General features: G+C 23.9%; 1 protein-coding gene across 1 annotated transcript; it reads left to right on the plus strand.

The window, feature by feature from the left end:
- The first annotated feature begins 5,503 nt into the window (after positions 1-5,503).
- LOC122860827 (activin receptor type-2A-like) lies at positions 5,504-6,421 on the plus strand. The gene is made up of 4 exons (XM_044164835.1): positions 5,504-6,010; positions 6,092-6,133; positions 6,205-6,334; positions 6,405-6,421. Exons 1-4 carry the CDS (start codon positions 5,504-5,506, stop codon positions 6,419-6,421), a joined length of 696 nt encoding a protein of 231 aa, XP_044020770.1.
- Positions 6,422-14,927: the final 8,506 nt, after the last annotated feature.

Below are 14,927 nucleotides of genomic sequence, written 5' to 3' on the forward strand. Positions count from 1 at the left end.
ACTACTCGTTTGACAGACGAAACTGATGACCGCGCATTTCGTTGCTCTGCTCCCACCAGACAAAATTTCAACCAACACATATTACAGCATTTACTTGCAATCACACGTATCAACATAATCATGGTGTATACATTTAAGATGCGCGCGCGCCATTCAATTTTGCATCAGAGAATGAAAGAGCAAGTGAGAAGGCCACAAACTTGACAGGGACCAAGTCCACCTATATGCAACTTTCCAACACGCAACTTGCACCTCGTGATCCATATATTTTTTTTTTTTGCGGTTTTTGCAATTTATAGTTTTTTAGCTTTTTTTTTTTTTTTTAACACATTAGATATTAGTTGACACAACCTTCATGTGATGTTATGAAATTGAATTCGATATGAAAAATAAAAAAAAACCTCATACTGATCCAAAAATATGAAAAAATTCTCATTTATATAAATAAATTTATAAAATATCAAACAAATGATAATACTACATAATAGAAAAATGCTAAAAAAAACTTTATTATTTTTTTCTTTGTTACGAAAAAAAAAAAGGAAAAATGAAATTTTTTTTCTTTTTCCTTCTTGAAATTCAGAGGAGCGAGAGCGTGAAGGTGGGAAAGTGCAGGTATTAGACAGATGTGCATGAGCACTGCTATGAGCATCACAAAAAAAAAAATAAAAAAAAGAATTGAAAAAAAAAAATTTGTTAAGAGTGCAGGTGAATTTTATGATGTTAGCTTGTGAAATTTTTTTTATCAGGATATTCTAGAACCAGAAAATTTAGATGTAGTATATAAAATTTTAGCATATTCTTCGTGTTTTTATTTTCAAGTCTTATATGAATAATTAATAATGTGTTGACATAAAAAATAGTAAATTACAATTTTGATAAATTATTGTAGTCATAAAATTTCTACGTAATTTTAAAAGCTTCTATTTTTAAATTTCATTTTTGAATTCCAAATGAATAGAATTTTTTTCCTTTTAAATTTACATTCGTTAAAACCAGATTTTTTTTTTGCGTTTACTCGATAGGTTTAGCCTATTTTTATTTCCTGGCAAAATTAAATATCCTTTTTTTTTTTTATTAATATGCCTTACTCTGTATTATAATTTTATTCATATGTTTTTATTTTTTTTTATTTTTCTATTACGACTATTATCAAGTACAAGTTCATCAGCTGTAATTGAAAGCATTGAAAAAGTCATAAAAAATTCAATAAGTATATAATCATAAATGAAATAAAAAATTATTATTTATTTATAGATTTTACGATTTCAAATGAAAGTGACTCAGTGATCATTTTTCAAGTCTTCAAATTATTTATTTAATATAATTTTTATTTGTTACGAGACTACAGGTCCGCTTGCGCAGTCGTGTTTATCATAATACTTAATTTAATTATTTAAGAACGATAGTTATTGAAATAATTATGTTGATTGGGTAAAAAATATATGAGGTTATTATGGAAAAGAAAAAAACCATAGATGCAAAAATATCAATAATTTTAAAAAGCATCAGTTTTAAATAATATTCAATTTTATTTATTTATTTTTTAAATAATATTTAAATTTTAATAGATGATTAAAAAATTGTTTTTGGAAAATGATTCATTTTCATTTTTGAAGCTATTTTTAATATTACACAGATAACAAAAAAGAAAATAATACTAGTAAATTAGTCCAGTTAGAAGTTTCAGGAGCTACTGATAAGTCAAAATATGCGTCAGAGCATAGAAATAGAAAACGCATCAAATAGAAAAAAAAAAAACCCCTCAAATATGATAAACGAATAATACTTATGACTATTTAAAATTATTTTTCGTGTCGATACTGATAATGGATGAATCATCTGTTTTTAAAATATTTCATCATTATACCCAAATGATTATAATATTTTTTATGAGTCATAAGTATTATTCGTTTATCATATTTGAGGGTTTTTTTTTTTTTCTATTTGACGTGTTCTATGCTCATTGCTCTGACGTATTTTTACTTATCAGTAGCTCTTGGGGCTTTTTATTTCGACTTTGGACTGAACACCTAATCTGTTATTTTTGTTTTCTTTTTACTTATATCTATGTAATATTAAAAATATCTTCAAAAATAAAAATGAATCATTTTCCAAAAACAATTTTTTAGTCATCTATTAAAATTTAAATATTATTTAAAACTGATGCTTTTTAAAATTATTGATGTTTAAATTGATTTATTTTTGCATTCTATCGTTTTGTGTCCGTTAAAAATTAGATATATAAAAAATCGTTTTGCACAAAAATTGATGATAAAAAAAATTCAATGAAAACCTCAGTCAGTTTTAAGTATTATCTTTTCATATATTTTTCATCTACATATCTATATATAACCGAACTCAAAAACCACCCATTCACCCATTTGCGCAATACTTGCAACTCCCTAAAAATTTTCAAACTCGCTGACGGGGTTTATAATCAGCTTTGTTCGCACACAGATAAAACACATTTGAAATTTTTTACACTCAGTTATTTATAACAATAAAGCTGCATTTTATAATATACTCAACATATGAAATTTTATTTATTTAAATATTTTTTTATTTATTTATTATAAATATATTTCATAATACCACAATATTGAGTTTAAATTTTTTTTTATTATTTTATTGAGGATATTTCTCAATAATGGATATCCTTCTCGATATCGACAGTTTCAATCTTCAAGGAAACTGAATGATGAAAAATGAATTTTATTTATTATTTTTTCAGTTTTATTTTAAAATTTTTATTTCTTTATAAATTGAAATAAATTTTTATATATAAAATTTATAATAAATATCAATTTGACATTTATTGTTATTATTTTAAATAATTTATATTTAAGTAACTGTTCAATTTTTCATTTTTCAATCAGTAGAAAAAGCCTCTGTGTGGTCAGACCAATAGTAATAAAAAAAAAACCAATAAACGCAAAAAAAAAAATAATAATAATAATAATAATGAGAAACCAGTTGCAGTATGTGTATATATAATTATAATTAAAAAAAAAAAAACTATTTACAATTTGATTTTTAATTTCCTCCATAATATACTTGCATGTGAAAAAAATTGACGATATTATCGTTATCATCGCACTGACTGTTGGTTTCCGTTCGTTGCACCATACAAGGGTGATTAAACTACCCCGTAAATTATCAGTACCAAGTACAGATAAAAGGGTTAATGCTAATCTGTTAACGTATATTGTAACCTAATTCCATCAAAATGATTGCATCGTCAAGATTAGAATAAAAAAAAAATAGAAACAATGCAACCTTATAACACATTAAATAATGAGTTTTTATGAGTCATTAATTTAAAATTTATTTGCCAGCTTAAATCTATATGGAATAATCTATTTTTGTAAAATTCATATATATAATTTATAAATGGATTTGAGGTATATATTAATTTTAAAATTTCATTCAAACATATTACGAGTATACCTTGAATAGTGTCAATTAAATTGACACATTTCATTTTAACGACAGCACATTTTATTTTAGTAGATGACATATATTGTACAACACAATATGTGCTATGTAAATTTTATACATTATTGATTTTATATATGCTAAAAAAAAAAAAGTAACTAATGGTTTATAAACTCATTTGATTTTTATCATTTTAAGTAATAATTTACTTATTTTTATATTTTTTATAAATTTGTGGAGGAAGTAAAATTATGGGTCAAATACTATTATAGAATGGACATCACGATATTATAATAAATCAAAATTACCTATATATATATTCACATACATAAAATAATTTTCAATATATATATATTATGTTGGCACGTTCGTATATACTTTTCAACATTTATATAAAATGCGACTTTACGAGTTGGTCGTTATTATTACTTCTTAAAGTCTATACATTTCAAGTGTAGAATACAAATAAAATAAAGTTAACTTTAATTTTTTAAGTTTAAGTCATTCAACAAAACTACTGAGTCGTGTATATTCCCCAGGGTATAATTGCATATTTAAAAAATAAAAATTGTACTCAAAGAAAAAAAAAAAAAAAAAGGAAGAAAAGTCGTTATTAACAGTGAAACTTAAGTTATTTATTTTTTTTTTTTTTCAAATTAAAAATCATTAAGGTTTTATACGTAATTTATAGTTGTTTTTTAAAATTATTTTTCTAAACTAACTAAAAAATTCTAATTAAACTGAAAATTTCATGTAAATCACATTTAAATATCTCAATTAATTTTCAAATGAATATATATATTAATTATTTAACTGACAAATATACATTGCAACTGTAAACATAATAAACTTCGAGATATTTGCAACAACAACTTGTTCAATAAAGTTGTATTATCTGAATATATTTAGCATGAATATGCCAGACATTTATTTACTTTTGTAATTGATGAAGGTTTACACAATATAATGTAGATTGTACTCAAGCACCACAACGAAACAATAAATTTAACGTAGACTTGATTTCATGGAAATACACACCATTAATTCATTCAAAAATATTCACGTATGCGCAAATTACATTGTTTAATTCTTTTGATTTTTTTTTTCATTTTATTATCATCATTGTTTTTCGTTAATAAATGTAAAAAAAAAAAAAAAAAAATGAAACAAAAAATAGTAAATATAAATTAATATAAAAATTAAAAAGTTATTTATAAAATGATTTTTTTAATAGTGATTTATATCTGTCATTTACTTTGCATTATTGTTGTAAATTTTATTATCAAAAAACATCGATCCGTAAATATGATGAAAGGCATTAATTTTCAAGCTTGCGCAAGCAAAATTAATAATTAAAAAAATATTAACAATACTAAATTAAGAATAACAATTAAAAATACTAAAAAAAATTATTAATTATTAATAAATAATAAACAAACGGTTTAAATAATAACAATTCTTTTTTTTTTGTTTTTGTTTATATTCCAAACGCCATTTTGGTTTTGTTTTTGTTTTTTCAAGTATTTTATTGAACACAAAAAGACACACATGTTGATGCCTTGATGTAGCCTTAATGGCATGATAATATTCTATTTATTATTTAAGTAAAAACAAATTAACAGATGAATCATGTATAAAAATAATATCACCACCACCACCAACAACAACTACAACAACAATACTAATAACACCACCAGAATCAGCAATTAATTTTCGTATTAATAATAAAGATATACAAACATCATTTACAAAAATATTTGAAGATGATGTAACACAAAAAAATAGTATTCAATGAAGTTGAATTGCCATTTGTTAAAAATTTATTAACTGGTAAAAATTCATTATGGTTGGTTTTTTTTTTGTTTAATTTCCCATATATATATTTAAACTGTTGCTATGAAAAAGAAAGTGCAACTTGCAAGGACCAAGAATACCACTTTTGGCTTACTGCAGAGATTTCCATTGGTAGCATTTGTCAGTTAAAAGTTTGAATGCATGGTATAGCCCATCCAGAAAATTCATAAACTGAACAAAATTAACAAAAAATTTCGTATTTTACTAGAAAATGGGTGAGAGGCACCATATGATTTCTATATCATTTAATTTTATAAGTAATGCACCAAAAACACCGATATTGACTTCATTCGAAAGAAGTCCTGAGCAATCAAAAGACGTATGGAAAAATGAATTAAATACATTTAAAATTCCACAATTAAAACATGATAATATATTAAATTTTATTGGTGGTAATCCTTATTATTCAAATGATAAACCAGAGTACTGGATTATAACTGATTATCATGAAAATGGATCACTTTATGATTATATTAAAAAAAATATATTAAATGGTAATGACATGTGTAAAATTGCTGAGACAATGGTTAAAGGTGTTCGTCATTTACATTCTGAAATACCAGGTAATATGGCATATGAATATAAACCAGCAATTGCACATCGTGATTTTAAATCACAAAATGTTTTAATTAAATCTGATAAATCTGCTTGTATTGCTAATTTTGGTTTTGCTATTGAATTTGAACCTGGTAATGTTTGCAGCAATGTTCATGTTCAGGTAATTGATAAATCAATTGAAGATATATTTCGTATTTATCAAAAACAATATAGATTAATAAAATTATATATTATATTTTAGGTTGGTACTGCAAGATACATGGCACCAGAAGCACTAGAAGGTGCAATGACATTTATTAAATATAATACTTGTTAATTAAATTATTAATTGGTTTTTTTGTTTAATTTTTTAAGACACCAGTTGGAGAATATAAACATCCATATGAGGAAGAAGTTGGTCCACATCCAAAAATTAATACAATCTTGCCAATTGTTGCAGGCGAAAAAGACATTCCATATTCCAAGAGCATGGCGAAATCATCCGGTAATTATTTACTATTTATTTTTTTATCATTACGAAATTAATTATAATATATTTCGATTTTTGATTACAGTTGTTGGCAGTTTATAGTGAAACAATTGAAGAATGCTGGGACGATGATGCAGAGGCAAGATTATCAGCCTCTTGTGTTTTAGAAAGACTGATAAATGTTAGAAATTTAATGAAACAAAATTCATTATCATCAACAACAAATAATATTGAAGATACTTCAGTTTAAATTTTTTACATTATCATTCATCAATTATCATTAAATTAATATGACAATCATTACATTTGTAAGTTAAAAAACGAAAAAAAAATAAAATTATGTTAGATGTATTGTTGAACGAAATCAATGACATTATATATTTTTTTTTTAATTATCTACTTAAATTTAAATATGTATAAATAATTAAAACCTCAGGCTAATAATTTGACGTTAAAAATAAAATATTTTTTACAATATTATTAAAATTATTTGGCAAATATTTATGCCAACCTCACTTATCCAAATTTTTTCATCATCATATTATTATTATTTATTGGCTATTTTATATACACATGTTGATTATTTTATTTTTTTCATTAACACTCTTTTTTATAAATTTTATTTAAATTTATCATTATCAACAATCTACAAGTAATATAATAAAAAAATCATTTTTGCTTGGCAATATATATATTTACATTTTTTCAATATACACACGTTAACTTTTTTTTTTTTAAAAAAATCATCACTTATTGAAAATTATAAAAAAAAAATTTTTTTTTTTTTTTTAAAAATTTAATAAAAATATAAATAATTATTTAATGTATCTACTCTATGTACATGTCATATAGATTTTATTTTAAACTATAATAATAAATGATTCAATTAATTAATTTAGTTTACCAATAATTTTTTTTCAACAATAAATAAACATATTTTATAGGAAAAAAAAAAATAAATAAATCAAAATTAAAAAGAGTAGAAAAAAAAGAAATTTTAATTACCAACCAAAATCCATAATGGCGTCTGAAATTTTATAATTTACCGCTAGAGTTCTCATAATCACGAACACACAAAGCCACAACGCTGCTACGCTAGTCTACATAAATTGTATTTATCTCGGTCTTTTCGCGTGTGGCTTTGGTTAGATAAGGTTGCTTGTACATTGCTCGTTGAGAAAAAAAAAAAAAGTAAAAAATTCATCAATTTATTAAGGTAACAATAATATACAATCTAATAAAATTTAGATTATATTTATAATATTAATTAATTAATTATTAATTATTTTTGTATATTTTTGTATTTAGCTACGTTAGTCTACATATAAATTGTATCTTGGTCTTCTCGCCTGTGGCTTTGGTTAGATGAGGTTATTCATTGCTCGTTGAGAAAAAAAAAAAGTAAAAAATTCATCAATTTATTGAGGTAAAAATATTATACAATCTAATAAAATTTAGATTATATTTATAATATTAATTAATTAATTATTAATTATTTTTGTATATTTTTCTATTTGTTATAGAAATCAAAATTGAAAAAGTGACTTTCCACTCATTTACCAAATTCCTAACCTATACAATTTCATTATCCAGCTTTTTTATAAAATTTTTTATCGGTATTATTATTATTATTATTATTATTATTATTGTTAATATGAATATTTTTTTTTATTGTTTAATGATTAGAAATTATCATACTTGTTTATCAAAATGTGTGATAATTGACCTGAATTTATTTCAAATCTAATTGTTAAACAATAAAAAAAAAAAAATAATTTTTTTTTTCTCGTTAAATTTTTTTCTTTTATTTAATTATTTATCGGTGGTATCATTGTTATTATTATTAATATTTTTGTTTATTGTTCGATAATTAGAGATAATCAATCATCTTCATTGTGTTGATTATCAATCTGAATTTATTTCAAATCTAATTGAACAATAAAAAAAAATAAACGAATAAATATATATATAGTTTATCCTTTTTTTTTTTTTTTTTTTTTTTCCTCCTTCTCTTTCTCTCCTTTTCTTTCTCCTTTTTTTGCATTAACCATGGACAGTAGTGATGATGATGAATCTAAAACCAATAAGCTTCCACAAACACCAAGGTATTATATTTTTATTTTTAATTACATTTACATTTACATGTAAAGTTAATTAATATATAAATATATATATATGTTTAATAATAATTTTTTTATTTTAGTAAAAGAAAACCAAAGAATGATCGTACACCGAAGAAAAAATTAAAAACTGAGCAAGCTGATGGCAGTAGAAATACGTGTAGTGTTAGAGCTGGACAATATGGTCATTTAGCTGTTGCTGATCTTCAAAGATCACCATCACCACCAAATTCACCACCAAGATGACAGTTAAGATCATCAGCAGCATCATCATTAAGAGCAATAATAAAGTCTTTATTTAAAAAAAAACCAAAATCAGTTAAAAACAATGAATTAATAACTGCTGCTACAACACCAACAACAACAACAACAACAACAACAACAACACCAACAACAACAACAACAACCATAACATTAGAAGCATTGAAAGCAGCAGTAAATGCAGCTGCTACAAGAACACAAACACCAACAACAACAACAACAACAACAACAACAACAACAACAATGCCATTAGAAGCATTGAAAGCAGCAGTAGATGCAGCTGCTACATTAGTTTTAAATGTTGATTATGAAATGGTTGAATTGGTAACTCCACCATCAGCTGCTACAACAACACTACCACCACCACCACCACCACTACCACTAGAAGCATTGAAAGCAGTAGTAGATGCAGCTGCTACATCAGTTTTAAATGCACCTGCTACATCAGTTTTAAATGCTAATTATGAAATGGTTGACTTGGTAACTCCACCATCATCACAAGTGTTTATACCATTAACACAAAAGTTACCAAGTAGTGATGGAAATGGTGATAATAATAATAATAATGATGAAATTGTATCATTATCACAAAATTTATCTCATTTAAGTACAGAGTCTGAACATGAGACATTACGTGATGATGAAAATACTGTAAGTTTAATGGATACCGCCAATACTGAAAGTGATGAAAATGCCAAAGATAATAATCATGATGATGCTGATGCTGATATTGCTGTTATGGATGTTGAAGAAGCAAGAAAAAAGTTGTCTCAAACTATCAGTCAACCAAAGCCATCAAGTCAACATAGGTATATAAAAATAATAATAATCAATAAATAAATAATAATAATAATAATATTTGAATTAATTTTTAGCACTACATCAGTTGAATGGCTTGAAAAAAATCAAGACTGGCTTGAGAAAGATGAAACAGCTGTTAAAGATATTATCAAATTGGATCCAGGTTATGTGGAACAAATACAACGAGAAAAACAAGAACTACAACTACAACAACAACAACAACAACAAATACAACAACAACAACAACAACAACAACAACAACAACAACAACAACTTGAAAACAACATCAATATTCCACCACCACCACCACCACCACCACCATCATCAGTATCATCTAAAAAATCAAGATCAACGGTTAAATCAAAAACAACAACAAAAGCAAAATCAACAGCTTATTCACGTTGTTCATCAGTAAAAACATCAACAACAACATCATCTAAAAGACAAGAATCTGCTGGTGATAAAAAATTCAAAGGTATACCAAATTTACGAGACCAAACAATACAAATGAGTTTAAAAAAATTACTTGGTATAAGTGGTAATAATACCAATAAAAAAAAAACTAAAGTTTATGATCATATAATCGATAGTGTAAGAAAAATATCTGAATGGTGTGTTGCTTGTAGTTTTTTTCTTGAATTTTGTATTAACCATAAAAATGGGTGGTTATTACAAAACATCATTAAAAATAATCCACGAAAAAGTATTACTGCTGTATTTAATATTCTTCGAGAAGACCCAAAAAAAATAAAATATGATGAAGAACTGGTTAAATTATATAAAGAGTATTTGAAATTACGTCCAGAAACAATTAATCCAAATACTCAAAAAATACCAAGAAAATTTGATACTTCGGGAATAAGTAAAATTGTGGATGATGTTCAAAAAACATATGTTACAATTTTTGAAACTAATATTAAAACTCATGGATATAAAAGAATGTGTAAATATGTTTTTAAACAAATTAAACTGCAAGAAGAAGAGAAGAAGGAGAATGAAGAAGAAGAAGAAGAAGAAGAAGAAGAAAAAACTAAATATTATTATCACAATAAATCAAGAAATATTATGAAAAACTTGATCACTAATAATATTCATCCAGATATGCCATTGTTTAAAAAATTTAAAAATTTAAATTTTAAAGAATTTAACAATGGCAATAAATGGCATTTTTTTCTACCATTTTTTTTAGAATTACAAAAAATTTCACCTGATTTTCGTGTTGTACCAATTTATAAATTTGGATGGAAACACATAAGAATAAGTACTTCAATTTTACGACAAATGAAACAAAAAATTGATAAAAAGACAGAAGAAGAAGTTAAAAAAATTGATGATGAACAATTATGGAATGATATGATGAATATTAATCCAACAACACAATTGGGTAAAAAATTTTATTTAACAGCTACAACAAATGGTGTTGAAATATCATTATTTTTAAAAGTTAAAAAAACAACAGCAACAACATCAGTTGAAAAAGTTGAAAATGAAATTGACAGTGATATAATAACAGATCCAGATAAAATGAAAAAAATTACTATCATATCACGTCATACTCCTGCTGATATAAAAAAAATTGAATTCACAAACTTTGTATCAATTGATCCAGGAGAAAGAACTCCAATAACAGCTATATTTTTTAATGATTATAAGGATCTTGGTAATAAAGACAAAGAACGTCGTTATTGTCAAAAAAATTCAACATTGTTTTATAAAAGTGGTTTTTATAAAAATGAAAAAAAACAAAAAAAAATAACATCAACTGCTGACAAAAGAATTCAGAACATTGTAAAAAAGAAAGAATTTGAAAATTTAAATTTAAAAAATCCTGATGATTACATTAGGAATTTAGAATTTAGATTATTATGTTATTATGATTATCAACATATTTATGGACAATTAAGTATTGTAACACTTAATTGGACTAAAAAAATTCAAAGACGACGAGTATTAGATCAACAAGCCAATTTTTTAGCATATGGTTATTATACAAAAAAAAGTCTTAAAAAACCAATAAAAACTGATGAAATGAAAAAAACTAAAAATCAAAAATTACATGGAAATAAAGGAAAAAAACAAAATGCTAAAGGTGGTAATGGTGGTAATGGTGGTAATGGTGGTGGTAATGGTGAAAAGACTAAAAATGAGACATCAGAAGAAAATGAAAAAAAAAAACAAAAAGCTGAAAATGAAAAAACTAAAAGTGAGCTTAAAAAAGCAGCTAAACTTAAAAAACAACAAGAAAAAGCTGCTGAACATAAAAAAAAATTAAATGATGATCAAAAATCACGTAGAAAAAAGAATCGTGATAGAGAGCAGAAAAAAAAAAAAGAAAAAAAAAAGTCGAGAAAAGAAATGATTGAAAAAAAAAAGTTAGACTTTGAAAAAAGACAAAAAGAATATCAAGAAATGAAAAAACAGAAACGCTCTTTATATTTGGAACGTAAAAAAAAAAATAATAATAATGATAATAATAATAATGATAATAAAAAAAAAAACATTAAATGGACAGTGATATTTATTGGTCAATCAAAAATAATGCCCAATATAAAAGGATATCGTAAACCACCTTTAATGAAATTAGAAAAAAGATTATTATTAATGGAAAATGTTGTTGTTATTAGAGTTGATGAGTACAATACTACACAAAATTGTAGTTTGTGTTGTAAAAAAGCTGTGGTTGGTAAATATGGCCATAGATATACATATTGTACTCATTGTCATGTCACTTGGCATCGTGATATAAATGCTGCACGTAATATTGCAAGAATTGGTTTGGCATATTCTGGCATCAATAAAAATGATTCACCAGATAATTATCCAACTTTTGAACGTAAAGGGTAAATATAATTTTATATAATTAGCATTTTTTTTCATCTATTTATCATTATTTAAATGTGTATAATTAATTTTTGTTTTTATTTTTTTATAATTTTAGAAGGAAAACACAATCAACAAATGCATAAACAACACCAGCAGCATCATCATCTACATAATAATAACAACACTTAATAATAATAATAATAATAATAATAGTAATAATTTTAAGTTTTAGTATAGTAATAATAACAAATTACAATTGGGGCATACTTTAAAAGGTATTTTTTTCATTCCAAATATAATACACTTGATTGTATGTTAATCAACTAATTGTTAATTTTTCAAATAATCGCGTATATCAGTACATGTGTGAATAATTACGTAGGTCTAACGACATGGTGTAAAAATGCCATTAGGACTAATAACTTTTTTTATTTTGTTCAATTTTATTTTTGTCTTATTGTGAAAAAAAAAAGTATTCATATTAAATTTATAATACACACAAATGGATATTTTTAAATATCATGGTTAAACATGTGAAATGCAAGAGGCTAAGTGGTAAATTGCGTGATAAATTGTTGAGGTAAAAATTATTCATTTAAATTTTTCTTTTTGCTGTATTATATTTTTGTTTGCTCTATGTATTTACTTTTTTTTTTTCATTGTTTTTAATAGCTACAATTTATTTTTTTTTTTTGTAAATAAATTAGCGACACGTCAATTAAACTGTATTTTTTTTTTTATTTTTTTTATATGTAATTTAATTTTTTTTTTTTTTTCAAATTAAATCAATTGTCGTAATTTAAAAATATAATTAATAGTCAAATAGCATATGCATATGGTGAATGAAAAAAATAATATGTTATTTTAATGTTTTATTAATTTTTTTTAATTACGACAAAATCCATTATTGCCTAGACACGTTTAACGTTTATTAATGCAACTCGGCATATGCAGATAAAAACCAGCTCTTTATAAGCCGTCACGAATGCATTTTTTTTTATTTATTTTTTAATCCTAATGTACGACAGATTGGATTTTCTTTTGCATTAAATTTCTTTTAAATTTTTACCAAGTTTTCTCTTGAATTTCGGTGTAATTAATTTATAAGCTATAAAATTAAAAAAACAAAATTGTGGCATTTAAATAATTACAAAAATTATTTCGTTGTAATTTATTATTTGTGGAATATGTATTTTTATGAAATACATAAAATAATAAAATTAATTAGTGAAACGTTTGGATTTAACATTGACAAAATCACTCGAGTATAAATTTAATTTTTATATATTAATTTTATAATCCAATTTGCGCTAATTAATTGTGAGTAGTTATAAGAAATATAATAAACATTAAGAAATCGGTAATCCGTGAAAATAAGGTGACGAGGAATTAGTCTCATGAAGTTATATTCGTTACGTGTTCATTAATTGGATAATTTTTTTTTTTTTTTTTTTTTTGTTTCACAATATCATAACACCAACATGCGTCTTGATTTCACGAGGTCACGCATTTTCAATCATGCTTCAATAAATTTACACAATTTTATTTTAAATATATAGCCTTAGAAGTTTATTATATGTATCATGTCATCGCAACTAATTAGTTATAAAAAAAACCTGGTTAATTAATTAATTAAATTAATTAATTTGTAAATAAAACACCTAGAGCTCCAGGTAAACGCAATCGGTTACGGCAAAAAATTTATTATTAAATTATTTAGTTTAATTTTTGTTTATTTAATTTTTTATTTATAAATAAAAAATTTATTATTATCATTTTTTTTTTTTTCAGTGGAGTTTTACTTACCGACAAAGAATAGTCGGTAATTTACCAGCTAGATGGCGTGACAAAATCAAAATGGCCGCTGCTTTGTTAGAGTGAAAATGTGTGTCGTGACTTTATACACTTATTGTTGCAATAATAATTGTTAAACAATTATAAATTGTTATTAAATCGGTTAATTAAATTTTTCTAAACAAAATGTGATATAAATTATTACGAACTTTTGTGAATTTTGACAAAAATTAATGGACATGTCAATGGCGTCTGAGCTGACAAAGGACAATCTTAATTTGTTAAATAATGGACAAATGGTATGTAAATATTGTGTTTTTTTCATTGTTATTAATTATTTAGTGCATAAACAAACATAATTACGTCATTTTTATCAATAATCAACGTAAAAAAAAAATTAATTATTTGAGGTTAGATTGTCATTTTTTATAAACACAAAGAACTTGTCAATTTATTTATAAATATTTGTAAACATTCATTAATTATAGAATTGTTGTCACGTCTTTGTTGTATAATAATAGTTTTTGTTAATAACAATCAAAAATTTAAACATCAATTTTCTTTTGTATAATGTCTTTGTTAGTTTTATTGTCAGTGTTTAGTATCCATTTATTCACTTTAAGACTCAATTTTTTACTTTCTATTTACTAGTTTATTATTTATTTATCTATTTTTTAAACAGTTACTATTTATTTATTTTTTTAACTATTATTTATTTATTTATTTACCATAAATTCAATAATATCACTTTTATTACTCTTTTTTTCGTTGTCAATAATTACCCAGCTTAAAAAATTCATAACATAATG

The sequence above is a fragment of the Aphidius gifuensis genome, linkage group LG1, assembly GCF_014905175.1.
Source record: "Aphidius gifuensis isolate YNYX2018 linkage group LG1, ASM1490517v1, whole genome shotgun sequence".
In the NCBI taxonomy this organism is placed as follows: domain Eukaryota; kingdom Metazoa; phylum Arthropoda; class Insecta; order Hymenoptera; family Braconidae; genus Aphidius; species Aphidius gifuensis.